The following is an 18,137-nucleotide window of genomic DNA, read 5'->3' as shown; positions in this document are numbered from 1 at the left end:
AGGCGTACCAAGACTTCCGCGAGTATAAAACCAAAGCCTTTGAGAATAGGGTAAAGTGACCAAAGCCTTTTTGTTATCCATCCACTGAATGAAATATTACTCTCTTTTTAATCTTTTGGTATTTTGATTCTTTTGTTTTAGGGGTTTTTAGAAGATCCATTCAGATCCATCTACCCCATTAGAGATCTGGACGATCTCTGGACAACCACCACTAAGAGGCAGTATTTGACAGATATTGCTTCCCTCTGTGTTAAGAAACTCAACGAGGATAAGGTTTGTACTGATCTCATCAAATATGATACCTTTTTTTTTTACTTCTGTAATTACTTACAGATAGGATGTGTGTGTTTTGTACTTAGCGTTTGTCTGTGGAAGTTGTAAGCATTGTGAGAGGCACTTTAAAACCAGGAGGTGGGTGGAAGCTCTACATCACGTTTATGGCTCGAGAGTATCCCGGTGGTCCTCTCGTGGAGTATCAAGCCAAGGCAGTGGATTATGCAGGACACAAAATACCTCCATTTCCCATTCTCTGCAGACCAGCCTCTTGCATCCCCTAATCTTTGACTTGCATAAGGTATATGTTGTCAATTTTTGTGGGAAAGTGAAGTAAACATTGAGCTTAATTATGAGAATATTAAGATTAGGGTTGTATGTTACCCTTAGTGGTGGAGGAGGCAAATCATCTTGTGGGGGAAGACGTTCTTTTCTTATATCTGCCGCCAGATGCTTATACGGATTTAAACCTTTCTTGCCTCGGTTTCCTCCAGCACCAATACCTCCGGCGCCTATACCACCACCGGCACCGCCACACCCTACACCATCAACGTCCTCGCTATCACTGTCCATCCGCTTGGACCACACAAAACAATAAAAATCATATTATTATGATGATATTCGAAGTAAACATATTATATGTATTTAATTTCTTTTAACGTAGCAAGTAAAAACGAAGAAGACGATGTACGATCAAGACATTCGGAAACATAAAGATTTTTGTAAAGAGTAAAACTATATGCACAAGATTTAAATAGAAACCCATTTTCATGCGAAAATGTCAAATCAACAAAATGTCAGATCAACCGCTTCTATCAAAAGCGCACAAGAAAACATGTTTGACCCAGTTTTTTTCTTTATACAAATTCTAACCTTAATTTGGCCCTTGTCTTGTTGACCCCCAGCGCCTATACCCCCACCGATATCACCAAATCCTCCTCTATCACCGTCCATTTTCTTGACATACACAGGAATAAAAACACATATTATGATATACCCAAATTAAACATATTATATTTTTCATGTTGAAGAGATCCAAAACTTAGGAACACACCAAGGATTAATTTTTTTTTTAATAAATCTTCGATATTCAAACTTCCAACCTTATTTTTCAGAACTTTTCAAAATAAAAGTTATATAACCAGATTTTCGAAGAAACGTAAATCAACTTGAAAATGTCTACTCAGGCTTTCAGCTAAAGCTGTTTATCCAAAGACGAAGACCCAAAAAGCAGGAAGTTTTAACACCGTAACAAGCAAAAAGTTAGTGAAGCAGAGAGAGGTTTAAGACCCAAATTTTGAAGAATCTAAGAAACACAGATTTTTTTAAGAGGAAAAGAGGTTTGGGAGCGAACCTTGGAAGTTGGAACCCTAACTTTTTTGAAGAAATGAGTAATGACAAACCCAAATTTATCTTTGTGGGAGAGTGTGTACTAATGAGGTATGGACTGAAGCGAGATGGACATGGACACGTGGATTGTTAAACAAATATCTCTGTTTAGTGTCAATTAATTACTTTATTTTATTTTTTGTTAAAAGTTACCCGCTTACAAAACTGGTGACGTCATCGTCGGTTTCATAATTAAAAATATATATTACAAGTGTATTTTTAGGGTTTATTTTTGTGATTACATCTTATTTATTTGTAAATTGAGGTAACATGAAAATTGTAAGTATCTTCTTGGTATACTCTGTAGATAATTTCCACACAAGAAAATATTTGCTATCAAACTTTAATATATTATATATCTCTAAATGTACACGTTCATCATTGTAATATCTCATGGATTGATTTCTCTTTTTTGATGTTGCTTCTCTGCTTAGAGTTTAAAGACTAGAACTTGTGTCTAGACAACTGTGGAGTGAAAATAAGAAATGTCTTATCTTTTCCTTGTGAAAGTTCAAATCTGTGACTTGTGTTTCTAACATGGGGGTATTATGACAACGGATTATAATTCTTCTTAATTTAAAGTTAGTCTATTATAGTTTCTTGCAGTAGCTAAGTAAAAAATTTAATAGTATATTTTCTGTTTTTAAGTTATCTTTTCGAAAAGTATAATATTGTTTTGCAATTCTAGTTCAAATTTATAGGCCACTGCGCATATGTAAAATGTAAGCATTTAAATTAATGGGCTGGATAACTTAGTACATGATGAGGATTTCTAAAAGTATATAAAATTCTTCTACCGTAAGGATTTTTTATACAGTTTAAATCAATTAAATGGAAGAAAAAATTGAACATCTCGATCTTTGGATAAAGGTAAAAAAGGCAGCTCATAGCCAATCCTTACTGCAGGGGAAAAGACTACTAATGTGTACGACACTGGCGCACTGCTCACATGCCAAAACTATGTATACAACTTTTTTTTGATAAATAATCTTTTATATAAAGTTAATGCTACAACGGTTCATTTTTATTACAGTTTATGAAATCGATATATATATCCTGTTTTAAATGTAACAACTGACAAAAATAACTCAAAAATTATAACTTGCAACAAATTTGAAATTCATACTAGTGGAAAGAACTCGAGTTGCATTTATAACCTAGCTATTATACCTCTTGAATAGTTAATATTCGTGCAAAATGGTTATTTACATTCAAGTAAAAGAACCTTCATTAGTGACCAACAAATTATATAGACTTTATATTTTAGATTGTTAATATTCATAATCTGAAATAATGTTGATGAATCGTCGATGTGGAGGGGTTATGGAGGGTTTATGTCCTTGGTCTGAGCGGAGGTGGTATGGAGTTGGCGCTTTGTCTCTTTGCTCTTTATGCCAGATCAAATGATCCTTTAATCCTTTTGCATTGTTTGTCTCGAATATGTGTTGGCTTGTTCTTCTTAAATATAGATATCCGTAGTTCCGTACCAAATAATTCGCCTAACAAATTATTTTTTCGCCTTCATACCAAATATATAGTTATCTTCCTCTAGTTTGGTAAAATTTTATTTTACCTATTGATCATCATTTGTTTACATGTAGCCAAATACATTTGTATATATATACACATGTCTATTATTTCTGGAGGGTTATAATAAAAAGCGTATTTTTTTTTGGAAAATATTTTTTCTAAAAAAACGGATACATGGATCGGATGTCGACGATGGGACTTTTTAGTTTGATTGAAGACATTCCCCGTAAAAATGAAGAAGAAGCCTGTAATATTAGTCAAAAAGACGTTGTGGTCTATTGGTGTTTGATGTTGTCAACCTCTTATGAGGTACCGGGATCAATTCACCAATAGGGTGTTTTTAATTAATTTTTTTTTAGTTACAAAAAAAAAAAAAGCCTGTAATATTAATTTTGTTAACTCATCTATCAGTTTAACTTTTGCAAAATTGTGGTGTGTCAAAACCTATATTTTTGTCACTCAAAAATGTAAGACTATAGGAGATAACAAATGGCTGGAGTGTCCGTCATTCTGATTGCATGTTATGTCGAACCTTTTCATTAAATGATCGTCGCAGACGAATATATTGTACGATATTATACAGTATATTTTTTTTTTTTTTGATCAAATACGATATTATACAGTATATGTGTTTTATTTTTAACTGGGATACAGTAATGTGTTCGCAAGAAAGTCTCGGTAGGAGAGACAAAAGAGGAGGAAACCCGAAATTCAAGATAAAAAGAAATCATTACTTTTTTTTTTTGACAAAGAAATCATTACTTTTTTCTACGGGAATCCTTAAAAAGGCCAAATTGCCCAGCAGGTTAACAACGTAATAAGTATTTGATTTGTTTTCTATATATGATCAAAAGGAGCTGTATCATTTAATACGACAATTGAAAAAGAGCTCTATCGTTGTAAGAGTATTTACCAAGGTATTTACGTACGGATGCATGCATGTAGGGAAAATGAGCAAAGACTAGTGTGGAGAGAGAGAGTGTAAAGTCCTTTTTCTCCCTTAGTTTTTTCTTGTATTATCTAATTCCACTTTTTAATTCAATTTAAATTAGCTCTGTGATGTGTTTTTTAATTTCCATACTTTACTACTAAACAGAAAATAAGTTCCCAGAATACTCTCCTTTCGATTCTCTTGATCAACAACATACGATAATAATACTATAAAACTAATGAAAGCATGTGATATGCTTTTCACATTAATAACAAGTTCTAAACCTAAACCTTAAAATTCAAATCTCAAACCCTAATTTCATAAAATTAATATACTAAACCCTAACCAAAACAGTTGTTTTCTTTTTAACTCCTTAAATACCAATGCCATGAGACTATATATATATGTTAAAACAAAACTGATCAGAATATATATATTTAAACAAATTTTTTATTACCGTTGACGACTTGTTGCCTGATTGGTATTCATAAATATCAAGTGTCTGTTTATGTAATATGATACACATAGAATAATCTGTTTCTCTTAATTAGCTTACCTGATTAATCATCTATAATAAATTCAATAACAATTTAAAAGTTTAACTTTTTTTTTGCCGGTCTTAGCGAAATTGAATGGTTTATGAAAATACAATCCCATCGAACCCCTTTGTATTTCCTTTCGGATCAGTTTATATTTCTTTTTGTAGGCTATAACTCGTAGTTTTAAATTATAATTTTCATGTTCTTTTCTATTATTCAACATAATTTTTCTGTTAAAAACGAAATGAAAATCTCCGTAAAACATATTGACTTGTTTTGAAACACACAAAATGCTTAGCTTGTCGACAAAAAAAAGATCACAAAACACCTTACAAATTCAACCGTCATAATAAGCCAGCAAGTTGAAGCAGGTAACAAGTAACATCCTCTGCTTTGGTACTTTAAACGTTATAGAATTGTTATGAACGCAAGTTACGTAGTGTTTATATAGAATTCACTGGCCTAAAATCTTAGTTATAGACTAGATTCAACTATTTCCACGAGCTATTTGTGTTGCATTTGTGTAATTAGTAGCCTGATAAATGATTCGATTGAGACCTACTAGAGATTTAGAGCCCTAACAAAGAAAACATTCTAACTAGAGATTAATGAATTCTCTTCTCTGGTAGGCAGTCATACCCAGTGGTGAATTTATGTATAAAGTAGGAGGGGTAGCTGCACACACAATAGATTTTTAAAAAGGGAAATTACCTCCTATATATATATATACAAAAAGCACAAATGTACTCTCTAACCAAAAATACCCCCTATTTCTTCATTTCTCTTCCTACCTCTCTCTAACTTTTCACTAAAAATCTAATTACACTCTTTTGGTTATTTGGCAAATAAACCCTTATAAAAATTATTGTAACTTTATACACAAATTTGATAATTTCTTGTTGGAATTTTAAATTTATAAAGATATTAAACTATGTTTATAATTTTGCACTGGATAAATATTATCTCTAAATCCACCATTGGTTATATACCTCGCGGACAGAACCTAATTTGTTTTAGTTTGGTATGCACAATTTAGGTTTTTCTAAATGATTTCAAAAGTTTGTTTTGTACTTTTTAATTTGTTAAATTCAACACAGTTTTCAACTGAACAACCAACCCAAATTATAATTAATTTGAAATATAAATTTAAACAACGTAATTCTTATATCTTACAGTTATAATATATAGAAAGTGAAAGTGAGAGAGTAGGAGAATTATAATATATACGGAGACTATTATAATGTATAGACAGAGAATGAGAGAGAAACATATAGGTCATCATAGCAAACTAAAATCAAATATTCAGTTTTAACCGGGAAAAAAAAAGAATCAAATATTCAGTAATCTATAGTAAGGCCAAAAGTAGCAGGCGGCCACACTCATAAACGTCTCTATCAGTAAAAATGAGTTTTTTTTTTTAATATACAAGTAAAATTATGGTTTATTTACAAGAGAAACATGGGTCTTTTTTTTGCCAGCGCAGGTTTCTTTCAGTTTGACTGAACCGTTGGGTACTAGTTTAACAGACGAGAAAGAAAAATGTAATTCATACAGAATTGAACGCTTACTGTAGATAAAAAATCTTACAGTAATATTATTTTGACCATGGCAAAGAAGACAAATTAAAATTCTCGAATTAATTTTTTTAATCACCTTTCGTCTTCATATTAATTCGAGCATAACAATGAACATCGATCGGGTCGAATCGGATTGGATTCGGGTCGGGTCTCAGCGAAATAAAAACTTTCCCTCCAATTCCCATCGGATCGTGAAGCTCCCAACACTTCCTCCGTCGATCCTCCTCCCGATGACGGCATTCCTCGCGTCGTGTATGTTTCCTTTCCTTCGCTAGTCTCTCGACCTCTTCTTCTCTATACGTTAGTGCTAGTTCACATAGTGTACTTGAGAGTTTGGTTTCTTGTGTATCTGAGATTCGAATCGACGAGTTATACCTCTCCACGCTTCTGATGTTTACTCCGGTTTGTTTGTGATTAGAGTTTAGATCTGATTTAAGCTTTCTATGCTGGCCCCATGATCTTGTGTATGTCTATTTAGGATAATGCTTCTAGAACAATAATCAGGTTTACATTTGCTTCACAATCAGGCTTGTTTGTTGCAAGATGAGGTTACGAGTTCTTGCTTCTAGCTTTTCACTGGTGGCTCTGTGTGTGAGCCTCATAATTTGTTTTCTTAGTTTTTGGTTGCTATACCTTGGTGTTGGTGATTCTCTTCCAAGATTTTTCGTTTGTTTGTTTGTTTGTTTGTTTGTTTGTTTGTGACTCATTTCATTGTACGTTCTCAAAACAGATTGGTCTTCTTTTGCAGAGGAGCTTTGGAGAAGGCAGAAATGTTGTCTGAGGAAGAAGTAAAGGGCACATTAGAAGAAGTAGCATCTTCCGGGAAGTTCTGGTAAATGCCACCTTTTTAATAGCTAGCTTTCAGTAGCCATGGTTTGGTTATGTTATCTACTTAAAACTGGCATCTTATCTTTATCCTTACCGTTTTTGTATTGTTGCATAGAGTTAAATAATAATATTATTGATGAGTGGGTTTCTTTCTGAGTATCTATAGGTTCTAGGGTCTCATATCTAACTATCTATATGGGTGCGCTGTAAAGGTTCTGTCAGAATATCCCGAGACAAAGATGACGGACAAACAACAAAAGGAAGCTCTAGGAGAAACATACCTAGAGCTGGTTAGTCGATTGGATGAAGGTCTAACTATCTACTCATTTGTTACTTTTTTTACCCATTGACCTTTTGTTAAATTCTGTTTCGCTTTTATTTGTCTTGTTTCACAGCTCTTCTTAGTTTCGACGAAGGTCTCCTCCATTTACACTGCAGAGACTCTGTGAGGTAACTAGGTGCATCTACTGACTGTGGTTACTTCAATGTCGGAGATACCATGTTTTTGTTAGCTCGGCATGAGTTAATAAAACAAAGTCGCTTGCGTGCTAGTGTAAAGACAAAGAATCAGTTGACTCCATAGTTTCACTCTGTTGCCCTCCATCCTCATCGATTCCTAAACCAACTTAGTTCTTTGAACTTATGATATATCCTGATTGCTCTATGTTTATAAGTTTAAACTCATCTGAGTAAACCAGGAGATATAAGTTAGCCATTTGCAACTCTTGTCAAAGTTGTAATTTTCAAAACATGCCATGCATGTATCATATGATAGTCCTCTCTTATTTGTTTAGAAGTTTATAACCACACAGCATGTTGATTTATTTGTGTTCAACAGATCCTTTTGGCTGCAAGGAGTATCTACCCAAAGCTCTCAAAGCTTGCTCTCAGTGGCGGAGCCAATGAAGAACCACGTGGGTCAACTGACCCATGTCAATTCTAAAATTTTATTGAGTATAGGCATATAACTGTAACCACACACTGATTACTTGGTTCATTTTTAATGGTTTGACCCACTCGATTGTTGTAAATCTTTCAATAAGTTTATATGTATATCATTTTGACCCCGGTAGATTTTGTTTCTACCTTGCTCTTGCATTAGAAAAGGTTCGTATTTGAGATCATTACCTTTGTGATGTTTATATTTGATACATCTTCATTGATAATGTAGAAACTTTTCCGATTCTTTGCAGAATCTGTTGGTTACTTCTATGCTATCCATCAGTACGGAACCGCAATCACAACCCACTGAGGAAGCAAACGCAGCAACGGAAGGCACAAAAACGGGACACAGCCAAATGGAATTGAAGCAGTGGTGGGAGGTGACAAGGATGAGATAATGACAGAGGTAGAAGAAGAAGAAGCAGATGTTGATGACGCAATGACTATTGACATGGAAACAATCGATGAACCATCAGAAACAATGACGACGACAGCGAGTGAGAAGCCAAGCGAAATCAGTTAAGTACCTGATTTTGTCTACTCATTTAAATAATTAAATCTTGGACATGTTTTGTTTATCATATTGATTTGTCATGCTGCTGCAGAACCATCATCGGATTCAATGGCTGCAGAGGAGGGAGATTCACGGTTGCCTTGAACCGTATGCCTCAGAGAGACAGCGTTTGAACGAAACTATTTCAAAGGATTGTCCGTTGTCGGATGCTGTTAACATTTTTAATTGAAAAGGGCATTGGACAAACAAGAAAGAACAACTTCTTTCTATTAATGGTAGCAACAATAGAATTAAACAATGTCTTGTACCTAAAACACGTATCACTCGAGTAAAATAATCCAACCATCTTTAAAATCTACATTAAAACCAATATTAATTAACCAAACAAGCCACTGATTTACCCGCATAAATTATCTGTTTTCTTGCTTTTCCAATTCTCAAAATCAAATTAGAAAGGCTCCAAAAACATGGCGGCACAGAAAAGTCTCTCCTCAACTCTCCACTCATTCCAAAACGGTAAAACTTTCTTCTTGTTGCAGCCTTACTTTAGGAGTCGACCATCTCGTCTTGAATCTCATTAGGAGCAACAAGCCCAGGAATCGAAAGCATTCTTTGACGCTCTTGCTCTCTCTGCGCTGCTGCTTCCTCAGCATACAAATCCTTGTTATCCTGAAAGTTGGATTCAACAAATTAGTCTTGAGTTCTTTTTAATAGCAATTGAATGAATGAAGTGAATTAATAATATAACCTGAGCAGAAAATTCCTTGGACTGCACAAGGAAGTCGCGAATGTTTTTCTTGAATTCAGACGGGTCATTTCTCGACTCGTAGAGTCCATTCACAAATTGTGTGACCTGTATATATTAATTGATATTCAATATCAGACTTCGAGAAACACGAGGAATCTTGAACAAACAAAGCAAATCTACTGGTTATAATTTTTGTACTTACCTCTGCTGCAGTCATGTTTGGGAATGAAGAGCTCAATAGCTTAATGGTGTATTCACGAACAAAGGCAGCGTTGTTCGGATAGGGATAAGGTACGGTTGCAGTATCCCACAAAGGTTCAGTTAAAGCACCGCTCTCAACCTGAATTTTATAAACAACAGAGACCTCTAAGCGTATAGAACTACCCATTTCCAGTAACGGCAACAATAAGATAAGATGGGAGAGAAGAGAAGGTATTACCAGGCAAAACAGATGCTGGAGCACCAGCACATGCAGCTTGAAGCCAGGCTTATGGAAGGTATCAGTCAACACAGCAAATATTTCTTGCTCTATTTGTATGAAGTATGACCGGAAGAATTGATTACAAAACGCAGATTGCTGTCAAATTCAGAGGAAAATGTTAGACCAGGTGCCACACAACCACAGAGAGCTAAAACAAGGGAAACAAACACCAAACCTGAAAGTTCTTCAGCATCTCAAGCAAAAGATTAAGCCCAGTTTCAGCGATGTTTCTCTCAGTATGTCTAAATGCCCAGATAATTGAATCCATCACTAGCTTCAGTTGCTGATGCAAAAATAACAAAACAGTACGGAAAATCTCTGAATAATGAGAGAAGACTTGGATAAAAGGCCTTAAGCTCTTTAAATCACACGAAGGAAAAATATAAATGCAAAAACATATTCACATACCTGACTTGACAACTTTATCAAGGCAGGGAAACAAAATGTAGCAATAGCACGGAGTAATGAGAAAAACTTGAGGCGGTGTTCCGGATAATCTTCGAAGTTCTTAGTTATCATCTGCAAAAGGATGAGAAAATGAGAAGTGTACATTCAATAAGACCCACCCAATTTCAACTAAGAATCAAAGGTGTGTGAAAACAAGATTAACTCTAAACTACTTCAAGTCCTTCACCATAGTGAAAGTGCCAAGTCTCCTCGTTTATATTAACAGATGTAGTGCGAGTAACAAAGAACAAGGTCCCTAAATTCTATTACCTCCAATGTACACTGGAAAACAGCTTCAAATATGTTTGGCACGTCATCTAACATTGTTGCCTTGTACCTAAAAGAACAAATCAAATTACGAATCAGACCTTGTATTCATAGATCATTTGATGATTAGGAAGGAATCAATCCGGAACTAAGCAGAATGTACACATCCTTAACTACTACGGCACACATTAAACAATTAGAGGCGTACTTGTTTATAATCGTTGCAAAAAGTGAAAGAACTTCTGATTCCCTAGCATCAGGCACATTCCTCGCATAGTCGGCAAGTACATACTCCATCATTGGAGACACAAATTGTTTCCCTATGTGCGGTTGGTCTTCGGCTTTGTCTAAGAAGGTTTCTATCAGCTTAAGGGTTTCCCTCTTAACAGATCTGTACAGCAAAGCATTACAATATATAGTTATTCCAGTTTGTCAAATAGTGGGCATCAAGAGCCTTGTGTATCTGACGCATACAACAAAACAAACCTTAAAAGTTTTACAAAAGATGTCTTGGACGCATATGGGCCCCCATCAGTAATGCTGGTTGACACAAGCTCACTGTACATTCTGGTGCAGCCATGGAGAAAAGATAACATTAAAAGACATGGAAATAACTCAATGAGCTTTCCAACTAAAATAATACAAGAAAGATACGTCAACTATTAAAGGCTAGAATGATGTATCATGGATTTACCTGTATACGTTCAGCATATCTAAAAATATTAAGGAAATTTGGGATAAGAAGTCCGTTCCTAGTGAAGTAGCAGCACTAGTGTTCGTCTGCATGGTAAACACATGGAAATAGTTACACCCTGCAGTAAAATCATTTATCTAAACACCAGCAGATACACAAACTCGACTATAAAGATCACATGATTTGATATAATAATGCATTATGAGGAATAAGTAAGAAATCAGACCTGTAGAATATTAAGCACTGTACGTATCACAACTGGATCCTTGAGGACTTCTACACTATGGCGTGCCTGTCCTATGATTTCTGCCCATTTCTACATTATAAAACGGAACATTTTTAGCCAGCTACGTACAAAAGTTTAGCAGCCACATTTTTAAATAACGTACCTCGTTTGGGAGTTCCATCAACCTCCGTAGATATTCATCTCTCTTCAGAGGATCTGATTCTGCATGGATCATATTACCAACCTAGAGACAGAAAAACCATGAAATCCCAACACAGATATAACTCTGATTGGCAAACTAAAAACACATCTGGAAAATTTACAGATTCATAAAATGAGTGAATCTGATGAGGCTCAAGATCTTGAACAGTGGATGCAAGGCCAGATAGAAGTTCAGATACAAATGGTTCCCTCTCTCCAACCTGGAAGCACAATGAACTATATAACTAGGAGCTCATTCAGAAGACAATGGAAGGATAAGAAAGGTGAATTGAACATAATGATACAAACCTGAACAATAACAAATTTACGCTTGCACTTCTGAACTATTTTCAAGAACGTATCACACGCCATGTCCTGAAACGCAAAAGTAAGTATTTAGGCATCTCTACATAGAAAGGAGCAAATTTGATGCGAGAACACTTGGAATAAAAAAGAGCCAGATGCTAGCTTGAGAAGATGAGCATTCATTTGCATTCAAGAGCTTATATAAACCTTATTCTCCGACTTTAACAGCTAATAATACATTTCTAATACGAACTTCCACCTGAATAACTAAACGTATTCCAGAAAATTTAGAGTTTGGGAGCGGTACCTGAACACCAGGATGCGTCTCATGCATAAACTCAAACAGCTTATTCACAACTGTTTTCAGAAACTTCCAATGGGCCCTTAAAAACCTTGGATACTGACCGACGACATACCTGCAGTTAAGTATGCATAAATCTAGTGCGGCCTTGAGAGAAATAGAATATACCACAGAATAGAAGTTCAACAACCAGGAAGAAATTCAGCAGAATATGAAGGACCAAACTTACATAATGTTGCTAGCAATGACGGCTTTATTGTCTTTTCCCTTGGTAATCTCACATAAATTTAACAAATCTCGAATGACCATGACCAAAAATCTGTTTTCCTGAGAAAAGAAAACATGGAACTCAAATCATCAGTTGGCACAGCACCAAAAGGTTGAACACCGTCCCAGAAAACAATTAAGACTAAATTTCACACTGCCAATCTTTTTGAATAAGATATCTTCAAAAAAATTAAGGTATACTAGCAAATCGATGGAAACGAACTGTATAAATAATTCCATATATGTGAAAAGGAAACAGTCTGAGCTCAAGTAACAAAATTTACCTGATCTTCTGCCATAGATCCAGAAATAGACCCAATAGCCCAGCATAGTGTATTCAAAGTGTTCCATGCCCATTCCTCCCCGCTTAATTGTTTGGTTAGCTTCCTCAACATCTTTTAAAGGGACAATCAGATGTTCACATCAGCACAACAGCATGAAACAGACTAAAAGACAGCTACATAAGAACTCATAGCTAATAACATGTCAATGTTTAAATTTCTAAATTTAGGATACTACTAAAGAAAATCTCATCCGTAAACACCCCTTCCCCTAGCTGCTAATCCTCAATATTTCACAAATCAATGTGCACACACCATAATCATCAAGGTCACACTGTACCTGCTTTTCAGTATCATCGTGGTCAAGATGTGAGAGATAGATTAATGTCTCCCGCATTATCTGCAATTTTAGAAAAATAAAAATGGATAATACATCAAAAAGGATAACCAACGAGTTGAATTAGAATATTTCACTGAATTCATGGCACTGCTAGTATATATATCTAACCTAAAGAAGAGTAATATGAACTGGACAAGAATTTAGTACCTTATACTGGACAAGAACATCATTGTCCTTCAAAGTTTCACGGACGATATTCCCATTTTCATCTTCAACAATAAGCACTTCTTCAGGCTTCGCCATGCGGTTGATCATTAACCCTCTTAGTTTGGACATTGGATTAGAATAAAGTTGACGCCGTTGCAGGACTTGAGCCATCTGGGAATATGCAAATAAAAGGTAGTAACCCAAATTAAGCAAAGAAAATCCAACAAATACTATATACAACTAGACTATCAACCCTTCAATCTTACGAATATAAATTTTTAATCCGTATTACTCTAAGGAATCAATCCTACCTGCAATCCCATCAGGTTTATACTTGCTGCAGGGTTATCAGAATTATGATGTGCATCAAACAGCTCCAACACCAACGTGTTCCAGTAGTCCAAACAGACCTGCTCAATCCACACGCAAGCAAAAATTGTCATTTTCAGATGGCGGGCAAAGCGCATAAAAGAATTACTAAGGGGAAAATAAAATATACAACTGTATTAACAGCAATTTACATACCTTAAAGACTTCAGTGTCATCAACATATGATATATTGATGAGATATTCGAGACCCGTAAGTAATAAGGAAACGGTATCTGGCGCTGATTCCAAGACTCGTATATGAAACTGCATAAAAATAAGAGTTGTACAAAAAAAACTAAATAGTTTAGAAATAGATGATGAGTGCTGGAAGCATTAAAACACAAAGCAGAATTCCAGTAACCGAAAGACAAGATATCTAACTCAAACAAAGAAAAAGCTTTACCTTGAAAAACGAAGTGAAAAAAAGTGCCAGGTTCTGGATAAATGCCTAAAGGTGACATAGAAACGCAGTCATAACCTTGATAAGTTATTCAAATCAACGGGCTGCCTCGAAACCAGATGAACAAAAAATACTAACTTGTTCTTCATCACTTCCGCTTGAATATGCCTCAGGGATATTTGTACTTGGTGGAAGAATGGTCTGCAAACATGGAAACAAGTATAGATCATCAGGCAAGAAGCCAAGACAAGCATAGAGTAGACCAAGTTACTACATTCACTTACTACAAATGAAACTAGAAGAATCGGGATGTCAATGGACAAAAAAAAATGATAATACAAATAGAAGCAACACAAGAAGATAACTCATATACCTGCAGCTGCCCTATAAACATGGTGTACATCTTGACATATTGCACATTGTAAAAATCTCCGAAGTTGAGAGCTGCAACCTGTCAGAAAAAGTTCAAACCAACAGAAAATTAAATAACGCATTCAATTAGCAATAAGAAAGCTGAACAAAAATTATGAAGTACCTCGGTCAGGCATTGAAGCGTGAGATTCCTATATGCTGGCACAGGAAAGAATTTAAGGAGGGTCTCAAGCTGTAAGCAACCGGAGCAGATATCAGAACAACATAATTGTGGTACCAATCAACACCAATATCTATCTTATTTTAAGTGTATTAACATCAATATCTTTCTGGTTTAAGTATATTACCAAAGGAGACTCAAAAATATAGCCTAACGGAATCCATGAAAGATAGGCATGCAACGCAGAGAGTGTTGAGCGTATAAGATCCTGTCTTTGAGAAGCTGAGAGGACATAGAGGCATAACTCGTGAATGAGTTTAAACTCGCTGCACATAAAAAAGTACCAATATATAAATAAAAATGATAGATCCGACGTCACTTAACTTACATATTCAAGATACTTAAATAGAGTTTGAAGAACTAATATTTCACAGACTAAATATAAGATTCTCCCAAAGTCTGGCATACCTGTTTAGAGATTGTTTCAGCTCTTTTATCTTCTGCTGAGTCATTTCTCCTCTTGAGAAATCAAAAACCTCTTCGCTTAGGAGCTGACAAAGGAAGAAGTGTTATTGTTTCCAGTGAGAACTGATGACAGAATCATGTAAGTATACTTACTTTCAAAATGATCATGCAATTTTCGCAGATAGTTTCGCTGGTTTTAGCAGCCGCAACTAGATCGGGAATGAAGCTTGTCCACTTTGCCGGCCAATCATGCTTCACTATCTGTGAATGTATCAAAATATATGTTATGCCAGAATATTAAAAAGGTCAATGGGGTGGGATGAGCTAGCGGTTGTAAGCATAAACGAAACTGACTAACAACAACTAAAGCAAATGCAATGGAAATTATTGCAGATACCTGAACCAAGATAACATTGAGCTTGTTGACATAGAGCCTTTCCGATCTGAAAGATGCTTCGTTACTGGAGAGCTGCAAGGCAATATCATTGTTAGCATAGCTTCCAAAATTTTAATCCAGGGAACAACCCAAGGCCTCCAGAAGTATATATACCTGTACAATGACCTCCGAGATGTAATTTTTCATTCCATCTCGTTGTTCAACAGGTAGTGCATTCCATCTGTACTTTATAACACCTTCTAGAACCTGATAGCAAATCCCAAAAGCATATATCTTTGTCACGTATCTTAAAAGTAGAGTTTTAATTAACAGTACTATACTTCTATTAGAGCATAAAATATGCCAAAGATTTTTCAAGCAATAACCATTCTAAATAACCGTATTTCTAAGCCAACTTTTCTCTAAAATAAATAGATTGGGTTGATCAACTAAAAACTAAAATCCAGAGAGTTAATTTCATATCCTATACGAAAAATGCTGAGAGCAACTCGTATAATCAACAGATCCCAGACCCTAACAACTTAATTGTTCGCAACTGATCTTTATATTGTTTGGTATACAACATCTAACAACACTACGTGCATTACATCCGTCAAAGTAGCTAATGTAAAAAAGGCCAGAAGGTTATAATACAAGAGTGACGAAACTAACCTGAAGGGCAAAGAACTTAGTATCCATGCTCTTTGTGTTCTGAAGAATGTGTACAACTTGAAGCCACATGTCAGGATTAGCTTGCAAATCCCGCAGAATCTGATCGGCAGCAGCTCTCTGTACATGTTTGGGAGCAATGTGGATTAATTCAATGTAAAAAATCAGATGCAAATGAGATGAAGGTCGACATTGACGCGCATTACTATGGGATTCAATCATCAAAAGAGTAAACAATCATAACAAGCCTTCACTTCTCTTCTCAAGTGTTGGTAGTACATAGATAACTCAAGATATTTACTCGAATTTCAAATATGACTTCAATAATCTATCACCAAAGCAACCTAATGAGCAACTAAATCGAACTCTCTTAAGCCAAATCGAGAAGACTACACGCAAAATTAAGCTATCGTTCGTTAAATCCATTCAATTTTCCGACGAACAAGGAATAAATTGAACAACCTCTTCCTTAGATCCGGTAACGAAGAAGGCGGAAACAGTGGCATCGAGCACGCCGACGTCAATCGGCTGGCTCAAGTCTCTTAGCTTCTCGGCCGCCATGGCGGGGAGATGAGGCAAAGTCGCGGTAGAGTGTTTCGACTGTTAACAGTGAGTGTGTGAGAAGAGAACCCTAAGAGGAGAGTAACGGAGGAGACAAAATCTGAAAATCTAGAGAGAGAGAGAGAACAGAGCGGAAAAGGAGGGAGCCTATATAGAGAGAGAGAGTTCTCGGAGACAGCTTAAAATTGACGCAGACGAGAGTGACTTTGAAATTTATTTTCCTCGAGTAATTTTTTATTTTAACTTTTTTTCCCTCCTCTTTAAACTATGTTATTACTTTCCTAATTATTTACAATTTTAAACTTTGAAATTTAAAAGTTACTTATTTATCAAAGATTTTTCTGCTATTTTCTTAAGACCATTGTTTAAGAGTTTATATTGTAAATAATCTTTTATATATAAAAATATTAATTTGTGGGAAGTGTTGTGATACATAATTATTTTGTAAACAATAATGTAAATGGCTTTCATTTACAGAAAACAACCAAGTATTTGCAAAAAGTTGACTTCAAGTTATAATCGTTAGACAAACTAGATTACTTATTTTATATAATAATAACGGTTATTTATAGTAGTGATTATGGAATTAGCAAATTAAAGGTTATGAAAGACTTGGAAGGAGGTTAATTTTTGGTGGTTTGAGATGTCCTCTACTTTCATATCCTTTGTCTTTTCTTAGTGAACTTGATCAAAATCTACTGAATTCAATGCTTACAGTTTCTTCACTTGATATTTTAAATGCCAGGCATATTGTCTCATTCTTCTTGTTGATGTAGTTGCATTGCTGCTCTATGTGGGCTGTTATTACCAGGTAAGCAAATAACTTACTGAAGTTTTGCTGATCAAACTTGTACTTCACGACGTTAACATTTGTCCTCTAATTAAGTAGCAGCTGAAGCTGGAGGTCTTGTAACAAATCGTTTTATTGTGAATAATCTTGCAGCTATCATTTAGTCCGATTGGTTGGCTAATGATCTCAAAGATATTTACACCCACACTTAGTAGGTTATTCGTGTTTCCAAGATTCTATTTTCAGTTGGGCTGTGTTGCAATTGAATGCAGTTGTGTAGAGCCTTTGTCCCTGTTGCATGTTCTTTTCTATTCCGAACCGGGGCTTGTTGTATGGGTCACATGGCTCTATTTTTGAATGGAGCTGGAAAATTAAACACTTTGTTGTACAAATCGATATGAAGGACTCTCAAAACAGTATTATGTATGTTTTATGAACACTTTGTTTTGCTCCCAATAATTGTTACACTATCAAATCCTCATCCTCGATCTTTTTTTATTAACCACCTCCTTTTTTTATCAAATAATTTTATTTCAATCCATAAATAAATATTTTATGACAGGTACAAAGTATACTGCAGATAATGTCATTGCAAAGGAATAAAAATACAAAATATCTTGCAATTCAAATATATTCTTTCCAAAATCATTTGTGAGAAACTTAAGCTGAAAAATAAATGTAAAAAG

The 18,137-nt window shown here is 35.2% G+C and overlaps 2 protein-coding genes across 2 annotated transcripts; one reads left to right on the top strand and one right to left on the bottom strand.

The window, feature by feature from the left end:
* Window positions 1-7,009: 7,009 nt before the first annotated feature.
* LOC103856878 (serine/threonine-protein phosphatase 4 regulatory subunit 2-like) lies at window positions 7,010-9,101 on the top strand. Its single transcript, XM_033289122.1, is given in 8 exon segments — window positions 7,010-7,027; window positions 7,241-7,376; window positions 7,463-7,485; window positions 7,488-7,517; window positions 7,906-7,946; window positions 8,141-8,174; window positions 8,261-8,354; window positions 8,357-9,101. Coding segments are annotated over 8 exon segments (552 nt in total). The 3' UTR covers window positions 8,533-9,101.
* LOC103856228 (protein EXPORTIN 1A) lies at window positions 8,775-16,661 on the bottom strand. Its single transcript, XM_009133326.3, has 32 exons — window positions 16,563-16,661; window positions 16,104-16,220; window positions 15,606-15,698; window positions 15,453-15,524; window positions 15,209-15,316; window positions 15,059-15,141; window positions 14,778-14,916; window positions 14,594-14,662; window positions 14,432-14,509; window positions 14,197-14,259; window positions 14,062-14,106; window positions 13,815-13,922; window positions 13,601-13,699; window positions 13,290-13,460; window positions 13,083-13,142; window positions 12,746-12,856; window positions 12,424-12,521; window positions 12,201-12,309; window positions 11,897-11,962; window positions 11,710-11,808; window positions 11,550-11,630; window positions 11,387-11,476; window positions 11,161-11,246; window positions 10,953-11,033; window positions 10,675-10,857; window positions 10,470-10,536; window positions 10,161-10,271; window positions 9,928-10,035; window positions 9,711-9,848; window positions 9,474-9,611; window positions 9,272-9,376; window positions 8,775-9,192 (listed from the first exon to the last, which is right to left on the bottom strand). Exons 1-32 carry the CDS (start codon window positions 16,659-16,661, stop codon window positions 9,070-9,072), a joined length of 3,198 nt encoding a protein of 1,065 aa, XP_009131574.2. The 3' UTR covers window positions 8,775-9,069.
* Between the last annotated feature and the right edge of the window lie 1,476 nt (window positions 16,662-18,137).

This window comes from Brassica rapa, chromosome A03, assembly GCF_000309985.2.
Source record: "Brassica rapa cultivar Chiifu-401-42 chromosome A03, CAAS_Brap_v3.01, whole genome shotgun sequence".
Taxonomy (NCBI): Eukaryota; Viridiplantae; Streptophyta; class Magnoliopsida; order Brassicales; family Brassicaceae; genus Brassica; species Brassica rapa.
The sequence above is the reverse complement of the archived record's forward strand: the minus strand, read 5'-3'. Positions and strand labels throughout refer to the sequence as shown.

What these genes read in the sequence shown, in the direction of transcription:
- LOC103856228 (XM_009133326.3), bottom strand. Translation starts at nt 16,661, where the DNA reads ATGGCGGCCGAGAAGCTAAGAGACTTGAGCCAGCCGATTGACGTCGGC. An exon ending in TGTTTATAGGGCAGCTGCAG is followed by an intron (nt 14,260 to 14,431) that starts GTATATGAGTTA and finishes CCATGTTTGCAG; the next exon opens with ACCATTCTTCCACCAAGTAC. An exon ending in TTTTCCAGTGTACATTGGAG is followed by an intron (nt 10,272 to 10,469) that starts GTAATAGAATTT and finishes ATCCTTTTGCAG; the next exon opens with ATGATAACTAAGAACTTCGA.